The sequence below is a fragment of the Urocitellus parryii genome, chromosome 15 (genome assembly GCF_045843805.1).
Source record: "Urocitellus parryii isolate mUroPar1 chromosome 15, mUroPar1.hap1, whole genome shotgun sequence".
NCBI classification, from domain to species: Eukaryota; Metazoa; Chordata; class Mammalia; order Rodentia; family Sciuridae; genus Urocitellus; species Urocitellus parryii.
Window position 1 is genome coordinate 41,894,110 of NC_135545.1, and position 23,209 is coordinate 41,917,318.

Here is a 23,209-nt window from a genome sequence, read left to right on the forward strand (position 1 = left end):
ATAAATTTCTAATCTCTACTCTGACCTTGCCTTGGCGTGCTTCTTTGGTGTTATTCTTCAACATCGGGGAAGCAAGGACTCGTCACCGGCCAACAGCGGTAACATATTGGAGGTCCCATACCGAGATTCTACACTGAGACCACCCATCACTCAAATGGCCCTCCAGCCTATCATGGACCACTCCATAGACCCGATTTTTAAAGGGGACTCCAAACTGCTTGCCCCACACACCGTCCCTTTTCAGCCTGAAGAAGCCAGAAAGATCTTCTTCGCCCCCTTTCCTTACAGCAGTAAGGAGTTCCCAAATTAGAGGGGGGAATGAAGCCAGATTTAAAATTAGGTAGTTAGTGTAGTTAGGTAAATCGGGTCTAATACCGAGTGAAATCTAAAATGGAGGCCATGCTGGGAATGACTCAGGGAAAACACAGAGGACAATTCATGGAATGTTAATGAAGTCCTGAAGAGGCCCTAGGCCAAAGTCCACCTGGAAGAAGTATTAACCAACAGCCCCAACAGATCTGGAGATAGCCCATCACCAAGGAGTGATAATGAAGTCCTTCCTGCTCAGACCACTTCTTTGGCCCACCTGTGTCCCACCCCTCGGGCCTTCCAACCTACATTCCATCACTGAAAGAACTATAAAAAGGGGAGACAACTGCACTTCCACGGATTCCACCTTCTGGGTCCCCTTCTTCCTCCGGGAGAAGTCTTTTCTTCTGTCCTTTAATAAATTTCTAATCTCTACTCTGAAAAAAAAAAAAAAAAAAAAAAGTTCCAGGAAGGCGGCCTCTTTTTCTGCTCCTGCCAAGACACTTTAATCTAACCTAGGCTATTCCAGGCTCATGTCCCTTAAAACAGCCTCTCCCATCAATCAGCCTCTGCAAGACTGGTGTAGCACTCTATCGAAATGTCACCAGTCTACTTCCTGCCTCTGGGCCTTCATACAAGTTCCTGCTTCTCCCTAATATGTCCTGCCACTGGCTTCGTGGCAATTTCCAGCACATTCTTCAAGCTCTCTGGAGAACCACTTTCCCCAGGAAGCCTTTCCAGCCTTCCCCCAGCCACGTGGTCCTGAATAGGTGTTCATTAAACCACAGCCTGCCCTAGGTTCACACTGTCTATGTCTGGGTCTTTGTCCCCACCAAAGAAGGTCTCTGAAATTGAGGATCACCCTGACCTTACTCTGCCATCCATAACAGGATGGGGCAGGATCTGGACCCAGGAGATATTTGGAGGGTAAATGGCAGGCAGAGAATTTGTGAATGATGGCTGTTGGACTTGAACTCAGGCCCCTCAGGGGCCACAGCCATGGTCAGTCCCCCACAGGTGTTATCTGCCCTGGCCAGGAAGGTGGTTTTCGAAAGCATTTCGGGAGTATGGAAGTCCTGGGACACCAGGGGGATCCAACTTAGACGAGATTTTAGCCCCAGAGGCCTCCTATTAAGGCTAAGTCCCCTTCTCTCTGCCACCTGGTTTTGGCTCCTACATAACAGAACAGAATTCAGCAGAGCAACTAGGCAAACTCACTAGACACAGTCTTCTCCAGTTACAGCCTTGACACTCAGGAGCTGGGATACAAGCTCCCAGCCCTAGTGCCTGGGTTCTTCCCTCTCTTCCCTGGGGGAAGATGAGGCTGGGAGGGTAACTCAGTGGTAGTGTGTTTGGCATGTGTGGAGCCCTGGGTTCAATCCCCAGAACCATTTAAAAAACAAATCTGGATTTTTATATTCTCCCAATGTCTTCCCTTGCCCTACTACCCTATTTTACCTGTTCCAATCCCACACCTACTCTTTCTCAGCCAGAGTTCCTGGCTGTTGATGGTTACATGAAAAGCATTTGCAACTAGGACTATTATGTTCTGGGAAAAACCACTTGGGGCAGGAAGGAGAGACACAATGCCAGTGGGGTTCTGAGTCATGCCACTCCCCTGCCAAAAGCTCCCTGTGACTTCCTGTCTCCCTGAGGTCAAGTTCACATGGCATTGAAGTTCTCCTGTTCTCAACACCTCCCCTCCACCAGAAAAGTTTTCCCCATGAACTGGTAGAGAGCCTGACCAGTAAACAGGCCCCATGTGTGTTTCTGGAACTCAAAAAGCTGTGAAAACACAGACATAGACCAGTCCAGACTTGGGGGACAGGGAGGAAGGAAGGACACCTAAGCAGAAACCTGAAAAAATCAGAGGGTACTCAATGTGTTAGCCAGAGTAGTAGACTACAGGGGAGAAGTGTGCCTGGAAGAGGGGACAGCAGGAGCAGGGGACCAGAGGACAAGATGTGCTGAGGGAATGTAGCTCTGAATAGGTGGAAAGATAATCAAAGATCAGACTGCAAGGGGCTCATAGGCTGTGATGGGGATGTGGGCTTGAGAGCAACTGGAAGGTTTTAACCAGGGAAAACTTGTGAAGATTTGTCATTTGGAAGAGGGTGCTGGGGTGTAGAGGCTGGGACAAGAAGAGAAGAAAGGGGCCAATATGGGCCTGTGGGTAGATGGAGAGGCACTGGTGGCCTCTTGACTTTGAGTCTTCAGACAGTCTTAGTGACTCATGGGTCATGAAGGTAAGGGGAGGAAGGTTCCCCAAGATCAACCTCCATGAAAGTCAACAGAAGTGGCACTGGGAACCAAGGTTCTGATTTGTGCAGAGTCGTCATCCTCCAGGCCTGAAGGTACAGGCTGAATGGCAGCCGTGGAGGAACCTCATCAGCTTCCATGTCACCGTCACCAGCAGGCCTCTAAGTGTCTGAATCAGCCGGTGAACACTTAGACCCTGACCGCACACAGGGAGAGAGGGGATTGGCTGGCACCACCCCCAGCATCTGGGAAAAGCACCCCTACAAAGCTGATGCTCTGGGGACTCCAATCCTCTTGTCTCTCTCTTCTCTCTTCTCTGGGTCACTGTCCCTGAGGCTCACCTACTGCCCCTCTCCTGCCTTTCAGAGTATCCTTGACCAACTGATGTTCCTGACCCAAGGACCCAGCAGCCACACATAACTGAGGGGAGAAAGTCACAGAGTTAGACAGACATGGTCCTGCAGGGCATGGACTGGTAGACCCAGAGAGCCTCCATGTGGCAGGGCCATAGGAAGGGCCATAGGATGGTTGAGCACCAGGGGGTGTTGCAGCACCAGAAGCACTCACATGAACACAAACAGGGACGTGGCCTAAGCAGATGTTCACAGTGAATGTGCACAAGCCTGTACAAACCCAAGGACAAGCTTGGTACAGCACATCAGCAGTCTCATATATACATGCTCACTGATAGAGTTCCAATCCAGTTTGACCACTTACTGGACGTGAACATTTGGAAAAGTTCTTTATCCTCTCTGTTACTCAGTGCTCCCATCTGTAGAATGGGGACGATATTGATTCCCTTCACACGTCTGCTGTGAGCATTTGAAGAAACATTGAACATAAAGTATCTAGCATGGTGTCTGACACCCGGAAAATGCTCAACAAATGCTCCCTGGTTTAGGTATGGGCCCAGACTCCAATTGCACTGGGGGAAAAAAATCATATGGCAACGTCCCCTACCACAAAAGGTGAAAGAATGCAAGGATGTTAGGGTGTCATGACTTTCATCTGGGCCTCTTCCACCTAAAAATAACTTTTGGACTTGTGGCTGTCCAGAAGAGTCATCAGGTACAGCCCTATGGCATCCTGAATGGCAGGCTGAGTGCTCTATGGGAGCCCCTGACCCTTCCTGGGGGTCTCAGGACAGCCGTGGTCTAAGTCCCTCCCCATTCTGCCTGTAGCCAGCCACGTTGGACTTGCCATCTCCCACCTGCATACAGGTTCCCAGCCTAGCCTGCCCAGGCTCTGGGAAGGCGGTTGCAATGACAGAAACTTGTTAGAAGATGCCATCTCTGCTGCCTGGAAATAGCAGCACCCAGTCCCACCTCTCCCCCTCTCCCTGCCCTGGACCTCAAACCTCGCTCTGATTAGCTCCAGGTCTCTCATGCCTGGGGGCATTAATGCCCACTAGAGCACATCCTCGGGTTGGGGTTGCCCCTCCCTACCGTCCCTCAGCTGGACCTCCATGATTCCAAGGGCCTTGACCAGGGCCTTAGGGCACAAGGCAATAGTTGGCAGTAGGAATGAGGTGGGGTCCAGCCACCAGAAGACCGGCTGAGCTGTTCTCTGAGCCCAAGCTTACACACATCCATCCCCTAGTTCAGGCCTCTGGGCAGTCCTCCTTACAGATTAAAAAACTAAGACCCGGGAGAGGGGAAGTCCTTTTGCCCAAGACCTTGAAGAGGCAGACCTCATGTTCATGTTTGTGGACCTCCAAATGGCAAGTCTTTCCCCTTCCAGAATTTGTCCTCCTGTCTAGAGTACGCTTTCCTGATGCTGGAGTTGGAGTCTTGGAGTTTGTGATTCTAATTAGTAGCAAGGCCAGCAAGGAAGGCCTAGTTGAGGATGGGAGATGGCATTGTAAGGCAATGGCCTCAGACTACAGCTGCTCAGCCCACAGACTTGCCACAGACTTCTCTCACCAAGACCCTGGGGTTGGCCAGTGTGCACAAGGACCACCCGAGCTGACTTCATGGCCTCAACCCCACTAACTGGGTGTGCAGATGTGGAAGGTGCTGCCGAGTGAAGGGCTAAGTTGAGCCTCCCTCCCCAAGGAGCATCCAGGTGCCCTTCATCCTGATCTCCAGGCCCCATGCCACCCCCAGCACCATTTGAGGCTCCAAGGACTAGAACACTCTGAGCTGACCATAGTTCCACTTGGATGAGATGAGCACAATGGAAGACAAAGGGCCTCCAGGGCCTCAGAGGAGACCAGGCAACCCTCAGAATAGACCAGACCCACTGGATGCAGTGGCACCCGCCTATAATCCCAGCAGCTTGGGAGGCTGAGGCAGGAGAATCATGAGTTCGAAGCCAGCCTCAGCAACAGTGAGACACTAAGCAACTCAGTGAGACTCTGTCTCTAAATCTTAAAAAAAAAAAAAAAAAAAATGTATAAAAAGGGCTGGGGATGTGGTCAGTGGTTGAGTGCCCCCGAGTTCAATCCCAGGTACCCATTAAAAAAAAAAAAAAAAAGAAAGAAAAGAATAGACCAGATACAGGAATCTCAGAGCAACAGGGCTGACTAGGTGGCCCGAGTTCCATCACCCCTGGCCTATTCCCCGAGGGCTAGAGCCCAGCCTTTGTCAGGACCATCCACCAGGGAAGGAGTTGCTAGGAGTTGCTGTCCCAAGGGCTGGAAGCAGTGTGACTAGGGAAAGTCCCTATCAGACTTTGTTTCACTGTGACCCTTATAAGATGGCTAGGACCTGGCCCCTCCCAGACTTCCAGATCCTCATGCATGCCTCAATCCCCAGAATCTCCAGTGTACAGGGCTGTGGTCTGGCCTTCATGTGGCTAGCTTGAGGTACACCTAGGTCTCTGCCTGAGCCTAGGGGGCATTTGAAAAGTGCCAGGTCAGAGTTCTGGGAAACAGACAGCATTGGCTGCAGAGTAGGAGGGCCTTGAAGGTACATGGGACTTCTGAAGCGAGGATTGGGACTGCTCCGTGCTGAGATCTCCTGAAAAATACAGACATGTGGTAGAAATTCCTTGGTTATCTCCCAGTTGGACCAGACACTCCACAAGGGCAGGCTCAGATCTGAGCCTCTCTGTACCCTTAAGCCCAGGCACTTCCAAGCTGTGGGCTAATCCCCATGTGGGAGTTGCTGGGAGCCAGGCTCTGGGCTGGGGCTCTCCATGAGTTTAGGCAGGTCCCTTCTCTCACAGAGGGCTTAGATTCCCTATTTACCTAATAAGGATGGGTAAGTTGGTCTCATGCAAGAAGCTGCAGGGGTCTGGCTCTGTCCTGTAGGGATATGCATCCAGAAGGGCACCCTGGAAGGTGATAAACTTGGTTTTGGAGGATAACTAAAAGTTCACCTGTTTGACAATGTAGGGAAAGGCATTTCAGATAGCGGAAACAGCAGGAACAAAACAGCTTTGCCCCCACTCATTTCTTTGGTGTAGTCAGTGGCAAATATATTTCTGTATGATGTAGGCCCAATAGTGTACCACATGCACATTATTTGGTACAATTGCCTTTTGAATCAGTTAAGAATATAAAAGGGAAAAAACACACTCATACTGTCTTTTGTACTACAACTTTTCTCTTTAAACAGGAAAATAGCTACAAACTTAGGGGACTAGGGGAACATCAGTGTCTAGGACATGCAGAATGCCCTGTAGTCCTGTCCACTATACTTACCGGTAACTTATCTAATCCTCACAGCAACCCTCAGAATTAGCCATTGCTGGCTCCATTTTACAGATGGGACCACTGAAGCTTAGAAATGTACTCTGTGATACGTGGATGGTGAGCAACTAGTTGACTTGAAGTCCCCACCTGTCCCACTCGGAAGTTAATCCCCATTCCACATCTGGGGCTATTTTCCCTCTATCGGAGGAAACTTTTACCCAGAGATTCAGGGAAGTAATATCCTGGCTTTCTTCTGAGAGCTGATTCTTACACCTAAGATAATATTGCATGGGGGACACCTGAACACCATCAAGGTATCCAGCCTATCAGAAGTATTTCCCATATGGGCCAGGTGAAAGGTCACTACCTCTGTGGGGAAGGTGTCAGGAGTGGAGGCAGCTGTTGATTATTGGTTGTTGAGGCCCACACAGAACCGGCCAAGAAACTGCACAGCTGGGACGGGGAGTCATTGTGTGACTGGCCCCCAGGCCTGGCAGGTGGACTCACAATCTTGTCTGCCTTCTCCACTTCTCCCCTCCCCTGTCCACTCCATTGTTTGTCCTGTGCTTTGAGTCACATTCTTCATGAGGCTTGGTGCATACAGCTAAGCTAACTTTGTCGAGAGCCTGGGCAACAGAAGAAAGAAACCCGCTCACCTCCTGTAGCCTGAGTTCCATACTCCTAGTAGTGTGGCCACAGCCCACAGGGAACCCGGCAGAATGAGGCAGTCAGAGAGGAAAGTAGTCAACAGAGTAGGATGTGGTCCAGGCCAGATGGAGCTACTGGTTGGCCCTAATTGCCTGGGCCTGCCCTCCCTATCCTCTCATTTCTACCTCTTTACCTCCCACCCTGACTGCAAACCTCCCCACCCGTGTTCATTAATGAAAATTTTTTAAATATAGAAATAATTTTTTTCAAGAATAAAAGAATATCAAGGTCACTGTTGTCCCATCAACCTTAGGCCAACCACAGATTCCATTTTGGCATCAGTTCTGCTTGTCTATTGTTTTTAGACATCTCTGAAATATTTCGGTAAGTACTTTCCATGGCTAAGCTGGTCCTATCCAACACACAATTTCAGATTCTACTTTTTTCAGATTATTGAACAGCATCAGCTTTTTCTTGTGGCCCTCCATATCCTCCAGTTCCAAATCCAGAGAATCAACCGAAGGTACATTAAAAATATTCTTTAAAAAATTATGTCTGTACTACACAGGTCCATACTTTTTTCTTGTCATTACTCCCTAAACAATACAATCTGACAACTATTTGCATAGCATTTGCATTGTATTGGATATTATAGCTGATCTAACCATGATTTAAAGTATGTTGGGAGGATTTAAAGTATCTTGGAGTATGTGCATAGGTTTTAAGCAAATACTACACCATATTATATAAAACTGGAACATCCTTGGATGTTCTACTATCCTCAGAGGTCCTGAACCCATCCCTCAGGGACATCAAGGGACAACTGTACAATTGACAACAACTAAGGCAATAGACCTCACAGAAGTTTAAAGTGATTTATTTTCGTATACCCACTGAACTCTCATTACAAGCCTGGGAGATCAATACTATTCTTATGCTAATTTTGCAGTTGAGGAAAACAGATTCAGAGAAGTTGAGTGATTGATTCCCACAGCTAAGTAAGTGAGAGCACTGGGATTCAAACTCAGGCAGTCTGGCTCAGAACCACCACACTAAGCTGGCTGCTACTGTGGAAATTTGTGGAGCATGTTATTACCAGCTCTGTGTCATGGTATATCCTGTAGCTGTAACACCTCTTCTTCACCTATACCCTCCAGATGTGTTGGAGTAAGACTGCTGTCAACAAGACTTTAAGACACTCATTGTGTAAACACAATTTTTTTTGTGTATTTTGGACAGTCTCACAGACCAAATTTCTTGGTCAAAGGATACATACAGTTGCAAGGCTCTTGCTCCATACTGTTCAACAACTTTACGAGAGGTCAATCATTGGCACACTCACCATCGGAAGAAGACACCTGCTCTGCCAACAGTGAGGGTATAACAAAGAGAACACACTGATGTTCCAAACTAAGACATCCCAGGACAGGACCCAGTGGATATGAAGTCTCCTAGCCTCATCAACACATGAGATTTTCTAGAAAATGGTCTGAGAAACGTGTTCATTATTCCCAGGCCCCTTGGCCATTCTAGGTTTGAAAAGAGAGTCAGGGCAGGGGAGTACCTGAACGAAGGAGAAGGGAGCAGGGAGGCCCTTAAATTCAGAGAGAAAACATGGAAGCTGAGGGGCCAAGTGATCAGGTATTCTGCTCCGATCTTAGAACCTACTGTGTGCTCAAAGTTTAGCTCACACTAGCCCAACTCTAAGCCTTTGCACAGATAAGCAAACTGGACAAGGATTGCAGGTGGGTCAGTTTATTGAAGAGCCAAGACCATCTAATGTGACCTGTCACCCCAAGGAAGAGATAATTCTGTGGGCTGGTCAGAAGTTGCTCATAACTCCTCCCTTCCCAGGACCTGCAGATGGGGACTGAGGGAAGATATAAGTGGGACTTCCTGGCCTTGGCAGTCTGCAGTCACAGCTGTTATCCTACCATCACTTCAGCCCGAGGCAGGAGCTGGCAGGAGCATGAGGTGGATTCTGGGTTTGAGTCTCACCCTGTGCCTGGTGGTACAGACAGCCCTAGGTAAGACCCTCAACCCTTCCTGAGAGTGTCCGCCAGGACAGGTCCCAGCTCAACCTTTCCTGGACAGTGGGGCGGGGGCACTTAGACAAGGTCTAAGCAGATGGAGGGCGGAGTTTCAGGGCACTAATCCACCCACCCACCAGTTGAAAGTCTAAATAAGTCCTTTGGCTTCTCTGAGCCCTAAGACTGCTCTACAAAATGAGAAGGGCATCTCCTGCCTCCCCTGCCACCTCCCTACCCCTGGACAAGTGAAGGGCCTTCCTTCTTTCCCTCCTTCCCTCCTTCCTACTTCCTCCTTCTAAGCAGGAGGCCTGCTTCTGCCTCCCTCTCCCCTACACGGACCTGCTCAATTCTCCCCAGTGTCTTTCTCTTTAAAATTACTATTGTGCTTTTTACTCTGTAAAAAAATATATCGCATTTAGGTATATTAGGTAACCTTATTTAGGTATGAGACATATAGAGCAAGGTGCACATATCTTAATTATACAATATTATATTACATATAAAATAACCACCATCCAGATCAAGATCTAGAACATTCCCAACATCCCACGTACCCATTCCCAATCAATACCTTCAAAGTGAACAACAGTTTGACTGCTGTCATAAATTAGTTTTGTCTATATAAATGCATATTTTTTTTAATTTGAGGGAAACTTTGCTAAAACTGCTTTAAGCGTTTTGCTGCCTTTTCTTTTGTCTTTTTGTTGCACATTTCTAACATAGCTGTGATATTAGCATGTATGTATATTTTATATGCTGCCCTTTTGTTTTGTTTTGTTTTTTCACTTAAAATCTTATTGAGCTAGGCATGGTGGCACATGCCCATAATCCAAGGTTCTCAGGAAGCTGAGGCAAAAGGATTGCAAGTTCAAGGCTATTCTGGATGACTTAGAGAGACCCTGTCTCAAAACAAAAAATAAAAAAGACAGAGATGTAGCTCAGTGGTAGAGTGTCCCTTGAGTCAATTTCCAGCAACACACACAAAAAATTTTTTTTCAGAAGGTAATTTATACCTTGAGTTTACAGTTATATTTACTTTACTTCATCCCCAGATATAAATGATCCTTCCATTGTCCACTGGGTTCAGAGCAGTCTTTGTTATGCAGGTATGGTGGAGCAACCTGTAATCCCAGCTACTTATGAGACTGAGGTAGGAGGATCTCAAGTTCAAAGTCAGCCTGGGCAATTTAGTGAGAACTTCTTCTCAAAGTAAATTTTTAAAAGGGAGGAGGACAGGAGATGAAGCTCATAGGTAGAAAGCTCCTGGATTCAACCCCCAGTATGGTAGGGGTGGGGAACAGAACAGTCTCTGTTTTAATATTTCTGACTATTTTCAAAGCACAGGGGTCCAGAAATGAAATTACTGACTAAAAGTATGTGAACTTTTTATATATTTTACCAAATTATTTTCCCAATGCATTGTATCAATGTATTCTTCACCAACAAACAGATGTCCTTTTCTCTGTATCTTCACCAGAACTGGGTGCCATCATTTTTTCATTTCTCAGCTGGCAGCTGAAACTCCAGGTGTTGGTTAGCACAATTCATGACTGCCAATAAGATAGATAGTGTTTTCATAAGTGCTTCCATGTCACCTCTGAGTAGCAGAGATGGGATCAGGGCCACTCCATGGAAGCTCTTATTGGGAGGTTCGAGTACTCAGCCCCATGGTTAGGGGGTGGGAAGTGGACCAACACCACGGGTTAGAGAACAGCTCTGATGTGAAATCTTTCTATATGACCTTGGGCCAGTTGTACACACTTTTGAGTCTCCATTTCAGCAACTGCTTAGTACAATTTGTCCTATGAACGTTTTGGGGAAATGAGGTGAGATATATATTGTTGGGCTATAGGAAGAAATCCATAAAGCATAGCTATTAGCTATTCCATCATGAGTGGCCCCTGAATTCAGGGAAAATCCAGGTCATATGACAAAAAAAAAAAACTGACCTGCTGACTCTGACCCACGAGACCACAGACTGGTCACTGTCCTTTTCAGGGCTTTCAGACCTCCCCAGGCTCTTCCAGGGCCAATGAGAAGCCCATTTGAAAGAGTGTTGGAAACTGTAAATGGCGGCACACATAGAGAAGGGGTGAGATGGGCCTTTGCCCTGCTGACCTGCCTCCATGTCCAAAGTGCCACCATTACAGTCACTCCCTTGTGTCCCGATATTGCTTATGTAAGATCAGAAATGGGGAGACCTGGAGACGTGGGCAGGGAAGAATTTTTTGGCCACCTGCAGCTGGGAGTGTGAGAGTGTGCTCTATCACACCAATCCAAAAATCAATTGCAACAAGATTTCCTGGAGATATTTGCAAATCTAATTTCCTGATGCAATCCTGAGATTCTCATTCAGAGAGTGTGGGGCATGGCCTAGGGATCTGTATTTTTGCAACAATCCCCACGTGATTCTGACACACCACAAGGTTTAGTAATTACTTACATCAGATTTGCAGAATAAGGGATGTGAGGCCTAACCAACCTTTGGCAGTAGGAATGGGGCAGGATGAGAGATTAGAAGAGAAGAAAGTACCCAAAGGCAGAAAGAGAGTTGGATTCAACTTGGTCTCTCTCCTATCTATTCCAAGAGCTGGCTATGGTACCAGCATGCTTGTGTGTGTGTGTGTGCACGCACGCATGTGTTATATGTATGTATGTTGTGGATTGGATACATTGCAACCTATGTATAACTATACTTGAATACCTGTGTGCATATGTGCATACAGATGTTGTAATGGAAGCTCGAAAGTATGTGTAACTTGTCCAAGGTCATGGAAAGTGTCTCACATCAGGGCTCTGCTCTAAACCTACTGTATTGAATTTCTGCATGTTTCTTTGTGAATGAGCTGTGCTCCTGTATACCTAGTATGCACAAATTTGGACATACACATGAGTATTGATTCAAGGTTCCATATGAGTGAGAATATGTATGTTTGTGTGTGTGTACATGTGTGTGTATATGCATATATATATATATATATATATATATATATATATATAAATTTTTCCCTGAAACAAGATGGGCAAATATTAGTAACAAAAAAAGTGACGTTGCCGTGGCTGGAATTGTGGCTCAGTGGTAGAGCGCTCACCTGGCATGTGCGAGGCCCTGGGTTCGATCCTCAGCACCACATAAAAGTAAATAAAATAAAGGTATTGACAACTACAACTAAAAAATAAATATTTTAAAAAAGAGAAATGTTGCCATATTAATAGCAGATAAGCAGAAATTAAAGTAAATGACATATTTATTGACATCAAATGATTCAAAGAGAAATAGACATATAAAAAAAACATGAAATTTTATGTAACTACCAACATGACTTTGAAATTTTAAATGAGAGAAAAAAAATGCTGAGAGAAGTACAAGAAAGTGAACATTGACACAATTGTTATGAATAGCTTCAAGCTTAGCTGGGTGCAGTAATACATCACTATAATCCCAGCAATTCAGGAGGCTAAAGTAGAAGGATTGCAAATTCAAGGCCAGACTCAACAGTTTAGCAAGACCCTGTCAAAGAAAGAAAGTGGGGAGGAAGTAAAGAAACAAGAGAGAGAGAGAAAGAGAGAGAGAGAGAGAGAGAGACAGAGACAGAGAGACAGAGACAGAGAGGGGGAAGGGGAGGACACAGAAAGGGAAAGGAAAAGAAGGGAAAGTGGGGGCTGGGGATTTGGCTCAGTGGTAGAGCACCCCCGGATTCAATCCTCAGTACCAAAAAGAAAAAAAAAATGCTTCAGACTTTTTTATTGAAATGAAAGGCAGTAGCTGGTTCCCATGGCAGAGGGGCCAGAGTTCTATCTGTGGTTGAGAGTGACCAAGCTGGGATGACCCTTCTCCCTTCTCTTCCCAGGTGCCTTGCACACCAAGAAGCCTCTAGTAATCACCAAATACGGGACCCTCCAAGGAAAGCAGATACTCGTGGGGAAGACGCCCCTCCATGTCTTCCTCGGAGTCCCCTTCTCCAGACCTCCTGTGGGTTCCCGTAGGTTTGCTCCTCCACAGCCCCCGAAGCCCTGGAAAGGAATCAAAGATGCCACTAACTACCCACCTGCGTAAGCCCCAGGACTGTCAGCTGGGAGATGGGCAGAGTCTGAGGAGGGTGGTGGGTCAGGCTTTGAACAATTCACTGAGACCACAGGCAGGCCTGGGCCCATTCTAGGCCTCAGTTTCCAAACCTGTATAATATGTTGACAGGTCCAAATGGGATTTAAGGCACTGATAATGCTATTCTAGGTTTCTCACAGGAGAGCTCCAGGCAAGGTGGAGGTGATCCCTCACTGTATCCTAGGGCCTGCTGGGAAGCTAGGTTTTCTAAACATGTCTGAGGAGCTGTGTGCTCACTCACAGCACAACCCTGAGTTCTCTCCTCTGGAGCTTGATATCCAAGACAAACCCACATGGCACTACCAGTCCTTGCCTGCAGAGGGAGCTTCAAGATGGGGAATGCACAGGCTCAATTTCAGTCCCTGGGTCTTGTGGCCACCTCCTGCAGGGCTCAAGGCCTGAGGAGTCACAAAGCAAGATTGGAACAATAACTGCCCTTTGAAGCAATAGACTTGGTAGTTTATTCAGAACAAGTGTATTTATTGTTTATTGTTTATTCAGAGCATGGAGAAATCTATTGCCCAAAATATTCTATGGCATTCATAAACAATGTTCAGCATCAGCTGGTCAAAGCACAAGTTTAGAAAAATGTCTGTTATGAGAACTTGGATGTCAGTTACTATAAAAAAGCTACAAATCCCATCCTGGGTGACCGGTTGTTGAGAAGAGGTTCCACTGCTAGAACAGGACCAACCAACCAATGTAGGGCAGAGGTTGTATCATGCAAGAGGCCCTGGGTTCCATTCCCAGCACAGCAAAACAAAAACATTATCACTATTACTAGAATACTGGGATATTAGTTGTGTCAACACTGGCTGTCAAAGTGTGAACACTGGCATTCTAACAATGTTCACAAACATGTTCTAATAAACATTCTGAGACTATTATTTGGAGCCCTGAGCATCAGGGGACAGAACATGGAATGACCATTGCTAGAAATCCTGAGGATTGGGGCTTAGAGATTAGGGTGTCTATTGCCTAGATATCTAGGCATCCATTGTTGGAACACTGGCCATAAGCTGTTTGAACAAGGGCTGTTTGAAACGGAGTGTCAAATGAAAGAGTCTGTGGATTGCTTAGAAACAACCTGTAGGGTGGGGGTTGAGGAAGAGCAGCCTCTCTAGGAGGCTGTTGCAGACATAGGGGTTTCTACCAGTGTAGTTACAGCCAAGGTGATAGAAAATGGTCAGATTCCACATTCATTTTAAAGGTAAAATTGATGGGATTTACCAGAAAATTGGTTATGACTCACAAGGAAAGAAGAGAAGCCATGGATAATAACTAGTTTCTAGCCAGAGCAGCCAAGGGAATAGGAGTACCATTTCCCCAAATGGGGAAGAGTGGGGCAAGAGCAGGAGTGGGAAAACACAAGTTCATTTGGGACACCTTAAGTCTGGCATGCAGATAGATGTCCATGTGGAGATATGGAATAGGTGGTTGGATGAAGGGGGCCAGAGGCAAAACTGATCATCAGCATGAAAATGGCAGGAGTGTTTCAATAGAGTAAAGCCCTGGGCCTAGATGAGGACAATTTGGTAAAGAACAGTCAGAAAAAAAGAGAGAGAGAGAGAGAACTGAGGGTTGAGGCCTAGGCACTCTTATGCTGAAACCTGGGAGAAGATGAGGAACCACCAAGGAGGTAGCAGGAAAATCAGGGGAGTGAGGTATTACAAAGATGAAACACTGTTAAAGAATGTGGCAGGGGGAGCATGGTCAACCACACTGAAGGCTGCCAGGCCCAGTAAGACAACAGCAGGCATTTAGCAAGATAGAGGTCTTTGGTGACCATGTTGGGAGTAGCTTTGGTAGTAGGATGGGAACAGAAGCCTCTGCTGTTCCTAACCCAGTTCTTGGCTAGAAAGCCCCAACTTTCCTGGTGAGAGGCTGGGTGTGGTCATTGGACACCAACATTAGCTGCTACCTGAGGAGTCAAGCAAGCAAGAGCAAAGACATTCAAAAGTGATAGAGAGATGTTATGTGCTGAGGACTTTAGAGAATCTGAGTGGGGCTGGGGTCAAGGGAGAAACCATTGAAAAATTCAACCTGGGGGGGGCGGTGGGGAAGCTAAAATAGTTGCTGGGGAAGGTGAATGGGAAATGATAGGTTTAGATAAGCCAGGTGGAAGTATTGTTTGGAAGGACAGATGAAAGGGGACAGCAATGCTCTAGGGACAGGATAGGAGGAAGAGAAGGAGTAGGCAGACTGGGTTTCCTGTACTCAATCAAATAGGTCCAGCTCCACCCTAACAAGAATAGAAACCCTAGGGTTTGACCAGAAGGCAGAAAAGTTGAAGCAGCCAGACGTCCACACTCTACAAATAGCCACACAATGCAGGACATTGGGCTGGGTGTCAGAACTCAGATAAATCCACTACTGTCCCTGCCCTCAGAGAGTACTTGGTCACTTGGGGAGAAAAACAACCAATGGAAATAACTCCAACAAGTACCACAGGGCTGGTACAAGAGCTGGCCTTAAACATGATTAGAGGTTTGGTGGGCAGGGCAGGAGACACTTGGCTGAGGGGGAAGAGGCACCAGGGCTTGAAGTTGGGAGGCAGGCAAGTGGCCATATGTATCTGGAGCCAAGGTTGGCTGGGAAGGAGGTGACTGAGTGGGAAGGAGGGCCAGGGTCAGTTTGCTCAAACTTCATCTGAGGGCAGTGGGTAGCCAGGGAAGTTTGAAGAAGGGAAGTGACATGGTCAGTCTTGTGGGTTTTGTCAACCTTTCTGGCTAGAGTGTAGAGGACAAGGTGGAAAAGCATAAGAGACTGGGGCAGTGTCCAGACCAGAGATTTGATAGCCTCGCCAATGCAACTTCCAGGGGATGGAGGGGACAGGGTATATTCTGAAACTGTTTGGGATGCCGATGGGAAACTGAGGGGGAGTGGGGGTTGAAAAACAGACACCAAATTTCTCTCTCCACAACACCAGCAATCTCCAGCAGGAGCAAGGAGTCACTTCTATCCCAAGATCAATGGAGAAGGATGGGCCCTGGAGTGACCCACCTATCTCCCAGGCCTGTACCCCAAGACTAGTGGAGGCCTCCAGGGACACACACACACACACACACACACACACACACACACACACACACACACATACACACACAGTAGTTGCCTGGATTCTTGTTTTGGTTCTATCCCCTCACTGCAGACACTGGTTGGAAACATTGTACCCGCAGGTGCCTTCAGGAGTCTTGGGGACAGATAACTTCCATGTACTTAAACACGGGGAAACAATACAAGTGGCTGCGCTTCAGCGAGGATTGCCTGTACCTGAACGTGTACGCGCCGGTTCACGCCCATGGGGACCCTCTGCTGCCGGTGAGCACTCTGCTACCCACGGTCCCACTCTGCTACCCACAATCCCACTTTGTTACCCACGGTCCCACTCTGACTTGTTTTGTGGGACAAAACCAAGTCCCACAGAAGGCAATGTTGAGACTTGAGACACTCAGTGAATCCAGTGCTGATACCCGGCTCAGGCCCTGGCCTTCCTCGCCCAGGTGATGGTCTGGTTCCCGGGAGGCGCCTTCCTTGTTGGCTCGGCTTCCACTTACGAGGGCTCTCAATTAGCAGCCCGTGAGAAAGTGGTGCTGGTGTCTCTGCAGCACAGGCTGGGCATCCTGGGCTTCCTAAGGTGAGCTGCTCCAGGCAGAGAAGGCAGAGACTAGTGGAAGGGGAAGGGCATGGCCTGTGGGTGGGACCACCGAAGATGGTGGCGAGGGTAGTGCCTAATATTTGCTGAAAGGGGCATAACTCCATACTGTCTCAAAGGGGTGATCCTTCCTCTATGGAAGCAGGTGTGGTTGCAGAATTAGGTCTCAGTGGGGAAAGAAAGCAGGGTGGGGTTCAGGTGGAAGCCCTCTGCATCCCGACCTTCGAAATTTGGGTCCCTGATTGTGAACCCCTGGGGGCCCAGCACCAGTGACAAGGAGGCCCGAGGCAACTGGGCGCTGCTGGATCAAATTGAGGCTCTACGCTGGGTTCAGGAGAACATTGAGGCCTTTGGTGGAGACCCAGACAGCGTGACCTTGTTCGGGCAGTCGTCGGGGGCCATGTGCATTTCAGGACTGGTGAGCATGATGTCCTAATGGACCAGCACAAACACAGGCTCCCAGGTTCCATAATTGTAACTTCCACTGGCACGTGCACAGATCTGCGTGTACATGAACATGCCTGTTTCCAGATCTGCCTTCACTGCTTCCAAGGATACCACTCTTGTCAAAGGTACCACCCCTCTTAGCAAAGGGTATCTGCTCTGTTCAGGGATAGCACTGATGACAAAACAGAAGGGAATGTTGAGACTTGAGACTCTCAGTGAATCCAGTGCTGATACCCAGCACTTCCTGCCTACCTACTTTCTCCCAGCACTGTATTCCCTGAACAGAGCCCACTATCTGCCCTCTGAGCAGAGCTAGAGTCACAAACCAGGCCTGGAAGTTAGGGCCTGGGTTGGAGAACCAACTTTGACCCTGACTCTGGGGTCTGCTGACCTGGGGTGTGCCTGGAAGCACACAATTCTGTGAAATGAGCAGGGATCATGTAGGGCCTTGCAGGTCACCACTGTAATAATAATACGCAAACACCTGAGCACTTTCTGTGTGCCAGGGACTCTTCTAAGCAGCTTATATATATTCCTTCATTTGAGTCCATTAATAGTTCCAAAAGAAAAGTATTGTTGTCCTTATTCCACATATAAAGAAACTGAGGCCTAGAGAAATGAAGCAACTTTATGCAAAGTGCACTGGAGAGCAGGGACAGAGTTGGATTTAGATGTGGATTCAGAGGCAGCTCAGTCTGCTGTATGGGACTGAATTAGAAAGAAGTGGGAAAACACTTGGAAGACCAACGAGATAATGGAGGTGGGCAGGAAGGATGGAGAGTAAAGGGTGGTGGCAGAGTGAGGCACACTGTCACATAGACAGGACTTAAATAGGACTTGGGGATAAGTAGAGGAAATAGGGAAGGTCCCTATTGCTGTATGGATAGTGTGGGTGCCATGACAGTCAGCTGGAGTTTGGATGCAGCAGGTGTGGGGCATATGAATTCTGAGGACAGGATAGGAAGCCAGAAATGTGGTTGTTCTCCAGACTGGGGCAATAGAAAGACACTAAGAGCTATCAGCACAGGTAACTGGGACTGTAGGAACCACAGGGTCTCTCCTTTATCCTCATTTCTAATCCTATAGCAGAGAAAGACTCTTTACCTACACTAGCAGATCCTTTCCCGCAATCTCAGATTCCTTCTGCACAAACCAGAGGCAGGAAGGCATTGGCTTTAGGTCTGTGACTCCAGCCCAGGATTCCTGGCTCCATCTCAGCTGCTTGTCCTCCTTGAGCCCTTTTGGGCTACTCAGCAATGGCCAGATAGGCACCCCAAACAGCCTAAGTGGCCTTACTTGTGCTACTCATGGATGCCCTGCTCCTCACCCCTACAGATGTTGTCACCTCTAGCCCAGGGTCTCTTTCATCGGGCCATTTCCCAGAGTGGCACTGTGCTATTCAAAGTCTTCATCACTCGTGACCCATTGAAGGTGGCCAAGGTGGGTATCTCTCTTCCCTCAGGGCTTGGTAATTGGGCAGAATGGGGCATCCCTGAGCACCCATGCATCTCTCTACAGGAGGTTGCTCACCTGGCTGGCTGCAACCACAACAGCACAAGGATCATAATAGAGTGTCTAAGGTCTCTATCAGGGGCCCAGATGATGCATGTGTCCAGGAAGATGGTAGGTAAAGCATTCTAGCTGCCTGATCTGGCTGCCTGCAAGTTATAGTCACCAGGGAATCTATTTCAAGAGCACATTGAGGAGATTTCTTTAACTCTGATCCCCTCATCTCCCCCCACAGAATTTTTTCCACTTTAACTTCCAGAAACAACCTCAAGAGGTAAGCAGGCCACTTTCTGCAACTTGAGTATTTATTGAGCACCTATGGTGTTCCAGGCACTCGGGATACTCAAGGAATTCTTGAAGTCAAGATCCCTCCCTTAGTGGAACTGATGTTCAGTGGGGAGAGACAATAAACCCTATAAATTAATAAATTATTCACCTCCTTAGAAGGTAATAATCAATTGGCCACAAGTGGAGAGGGCAAGGAGGTCAGGCATGGTGGGAGTGATAGAATTTTAAATACAACAGATAGTGTAGGCCTCATTGCACTTGATCATAGCCAAAAGGCAATGAAACAATACTGCAGGCCTATGTCCATGAAGTGACATTTTTCAAAGATTTTCAAGAGATGAGGGAGTGAGCAATGCGGACATGTGGGGAAAGCATCACAAGTCTGAGTAGCCTGGTTCTGTCTGTCCTGTTCCCTTCTCACACCCACCTTCCTAGAGGTCACCATGGCCATTCCCAGTTTTTTCCCAAAGAGCCTAGGCTAGAGAAACCCCTGGAGGAGGACCTACTGAGCTGGGCACCCAAGGTCAGAGCAACCCTGGGAAGACATGTGAGATCACTGGCTGGAAACACCCTGGCTTTGCAGATCATCTGGTTCCCGAGCCCTGTGGTGGACGGTGTGGTGTTCCCAGTTGACCCTGTGGTGCTCCTGACCCAGGGGCAGGTTTCACCTGTACCCTATCTTCTAGGTGTCAACAATCTGGAGTTCAGTTGGCTCTTGCCTTATGTAAGTGAGTGGGGTAGCAGAGGATGCTTCTTGGAAAATGTTGAGCACCAGGTTAGATCCCAGTAGCCTCTCTGGGGATATACAAGTATTTGGGAACCTCCTGTATTCCCTACACAGGGAGATCTGGCTAGGAATGATGGAGGAGAGGGGAAAGACTTGTGGCCTCTTAGAGGTTTTGAGGGCCCTAAATCCTCACTCAAGTCATAGGTGAGATGGATTATAATGTCCATTCCTGAGCCCCCAGACAACTACAAGTCCTGGGTCTCTCCTTTTCTCCCACATCTGGGTCAATTCCCCAGCTCAGAATGGGCCCTCCTATCCCCACTTCAGCTCTAGATCAGGTGGAAGTGACAGAAAGCAGAGCAGGACAGGATCATGGGCCTTTCCTGGGCTGTGTGCTCTGTCTGAGAATTCTCCATTCAAGATGGGCAAGATCTCAGACGTAACCCCCACACCGGGGTCCCTGTCTTGGGAGCAGATCATGAAGCTCCCACGAAACTGGTATTCATCGAAGAAAGAAGTTCTCACCAGGCTGCTCTGGATTACCAGCACCCTGTTGGTGAGGAGCCCAGCTGGCAGGGGTGCTCAGTTTGAACAGAGCTGACACCCCTCCTTTTATTCTTTCTTACCTCGTAGGTGCTGTCTGTTAAGAGCCTTCAGCCTGGGTCAGGGTCTTTCTTGGAGGGCCCAAAGGGGTTTGGAATGGGATTAGATAGTTGCCCATGGGCAAGGTCCCTGGAGAATCCTCAGGGTCGTGGGAGGCAGTTCTCATGCAGCAAAACAGGGGTAAAAACCAGCCAAGATGGAGGCCTTCCTGGGAAGCTCCCCATCCCAAAACTCCTGGGGGGCTGAGGCTGGATCCAAGTCACTGGTATGCCCACTTATGGCCTAGCTGGCACAACAGGCCTCAGGGTGGGTATGGCCTCCCCACCCAGAATGTCACTAAGGAGCAGATACCACTTGTGGTGGAGGAGTACCTGAACGACATCCCTAAGCATGACTGGAAGGTGTTCCGAAACCATGTGATGGACCTAGCTGGAGATGCCACCTTTGTGTACACCACGCTGCAAGCAGCCCGCTACTACCGGGGTATGGGAGGAGATGTCCCCAAGAGTGACCACACTGTTCCCCTCCATTTTCCAACTACACTGCTTTCCAACTGAGTTCATCAACTGCTCCCCTACCTACCCTCTCTGTACTTCTGGGCTGGTGTAGGACTCCAAGATGCCACAGAGAAGGCAGAGAGCTATCAATTGTACAACAGGAAGGGTTGTTCCCTTCTTTGTTCCCAGAGCAAGGACTCACCCAGCCCTAAGGAGAAAGCTAGTGTGTCTAGGAAGTTTTCCTGGCTGAGAGGACAAGCTTAGGAGCAACTTGACAGTCCTGCCTAAGTTGAATGGAGCTTAGGCATCTTAGGCAAAGCTAGGGCTGGAAAACAGATAGTCACCGAAGATCCTTAAATGCCTGGAAAGAATGGGAAGTTCAGAAAAGGAAAGAGGAAGGCCTCCATGATCTTTGCCATAATCCTGTGAATTCAATTTTATTGTCCCCATTCTGCAGATGAGCAGTTGCAGCTCAGAGAGGTTGAGAGGCTTGCCCAGGGTGTTACAGCTAACAAGTAGTGCAGACAGGATTCAAATATGCTCTCTTGATTCTGAAGCTGAAGCTCTTTCTCCTTCTTGATACAGTGAGTGGGATACATGGGGTGGATGGGAATCCCAGGCTGGGCTTTTCCTGCAGCCCTCTCTGGTGTCCCCATTCACAGATGCTGGCTCCCCTGTTTACCTGTACGAGTTTGAGCACCACGCTCCCTCGGGCATAATTGTCAAACCTCGAAATGATGGGGCAGACCACGGGGACGAGATCCGCTTCATCTTTGGGAGCCCATTCTCCAAAGGTGCTAAATCCCTGCCTCTGTATTTATTCCCCCCATGTGTTTATGCAGATCCGCCCCTCCAATGGCTGGCCACAGGGAGCTAGCCAGTTCCTCGTATGGGATCCTCTCCCAAATGAAAGTCTTGTGCATAGCTGAAGGTTGGCACCCCAGCTCTGTCCCAAATACCACATCCCCTTCTGCCTCCAGGCTCATTCACAGATGAAGAGAAGGCACTCAGCCTCCGGATGATGAAATACTGGGCCAACTTTGCCCGCACTGGGTGAGTAGTTTGATCCCCTGACTCATCTGGGTCGTGCTAGACCTGAAGGCTGGCTGCTTTGGGTATTTGCCCCTGCATGTCCCAAAAGAACTGCACAATCAGCTGGACCAGGATGCCCCTTCCCCCTCACCTTTTCCCAGTCAGTCACAAGATCCTAAATGTCTACAGGATGTGATCCTCTCTGTCACATGACCGACATTCTACACTCACTCTCTTTGTGTACCCATCCCCTGTACTGGGGAGCTGGAATTCAAGGATGTCACAGATGTGCACCCCATGCTCCTATAGTTCACTAGATAAAAACAAAAATCAGGCACAATGAGAGCTGTACCAGGTGGAACAGTAGGCATTTTGAGAATATTGAGGAGGTATCTGATCCAACCTGGGTGGGCAGAGGAGGCTTCAGTTGGAGGTGACAACTATACTGAGCTTTGGCTGCCTCCTGACTATTTTTATATCTCCACATTCTCCAGCGCCTACCATGATACTAGACGGGTCTGCCTGAAATATCGTTTGACCTCCTTAAAACCTTTTGTGGCTCCCAGGTGCCCCCAGAATAAAGTCCCATACCCTTAGACTGCATGACAGCCTCTCCATTAATCTTTCCTGTAGCTGGGCTTGGTGGCACACACCTGTAAACTCAGGGACTTGAAAGGCTGAGACAGGAGGATCACAAGTTCAAAGCTAGCCTCAGCAACTTAGCAAGACCCTGTCTCAAGAAAAATTAAAAATTAAAAAAAAATAAGAACTGGGGATGTAGTTTAGTGCCCCTAGGTTCAATCCCAGCTCAAAAGAAAAAGAAAAAGAAATGTGATCCCTTTGCACTTTCCTTCACATACACCCTGTTCTCACCTAACCCTGAACTTGTGCTTCTTCTAAAGCCCTGGTCTTCCATATGTTTAATCCCTGAACATGCTATTCCGTCTGCCAGGAAGCCACACCCCTTCCAACTCTTTCTTAAATATCTGTTTAAACATCATCTCCATAAAGTCCTCCTAATCTCCAATGCCCAAGGAGAAGGTAAATGAGGGAAGGGTAAGAGGAGGTGGAACAAAAGGGAGGGGGAAAAATCCTCTCGCCTTTCTCCTCTGGAATAGGAACCCCAATGATGGGAAGTTGCCCTGCTGGCCACGCTATGACAAAGATGAAAAGTATCTGCAGCTGAACCTTACCACAGGAGTGGGTGTGAAGCTCAAGGACAAGAAGATGGCCTTCTGGAGGAGACTGCACCAGTCTCAGAGACCTGAGAAGCAGAAGCAATTCGGAGAGTGACCATATGGGAGGAAGCCAAAGGGCTTGTCCTATCACCCAGGCCTCCGGGAGAATGGCTATGGGTACACCTAGGGACAAGAGTCCTGCCCACTCAATCTAGGATCTACCACAGCTCCCTACTGCCTCCAAGCCAGAGTTGGAGACTTAGCCTCTTATTTGGAGCTCTGCAC

General features: G+C 48.1%; 1 protein-coding gene across 2 annotated transcripts; it reads left to right on the top strand.

Annotated features, from left to right (window-relative positions):
* Window positions 1-8,822: 8,822 nt before the first annotated feature.
* Window positions 8,823-22,932, top strand: Ces4a (carboxylesterase 4A). 2 transcript variants are annotated; one of them, XM_026413250.2, is made up of 12 exons: window positions 8,823-8,880; window positions 12,735-12,936; window positions 16,168-16,309; window positions 16,492-16,625; window positions 16,908-17,061; window positions 18,426-18,530; window positions 18,609-18,713; window positions 18,835-18,873; window positions 19,471-19,611; window positions 20,090-20,170; window positions 20,547-20,700; window positions 22,865-22,932. In XM_026413250.2, the coding sequence occupies exons 1-12, from the start codon at window positions 8,823-8,825 to the stop codon at window positions 22,930-22,932; spliced, it is 1,383 nt and encodes a 460-aa protein (XP_026269035.2). The 2 variants fall into 2 exon arrangements, with proteins under 2 accessions (XP_026269035.2, XP_026269036.2); XM_026413251.2 differs by lacking the exons at window positions 8,823-8,880; window positions 12,735-12,936 and adding an exon at window positions 16,701-16,715 and having other exon boundaries at window positions 16,202-16,309.
* Window positions 22,933-23,209: the final 277 nt, after the last annotated feature.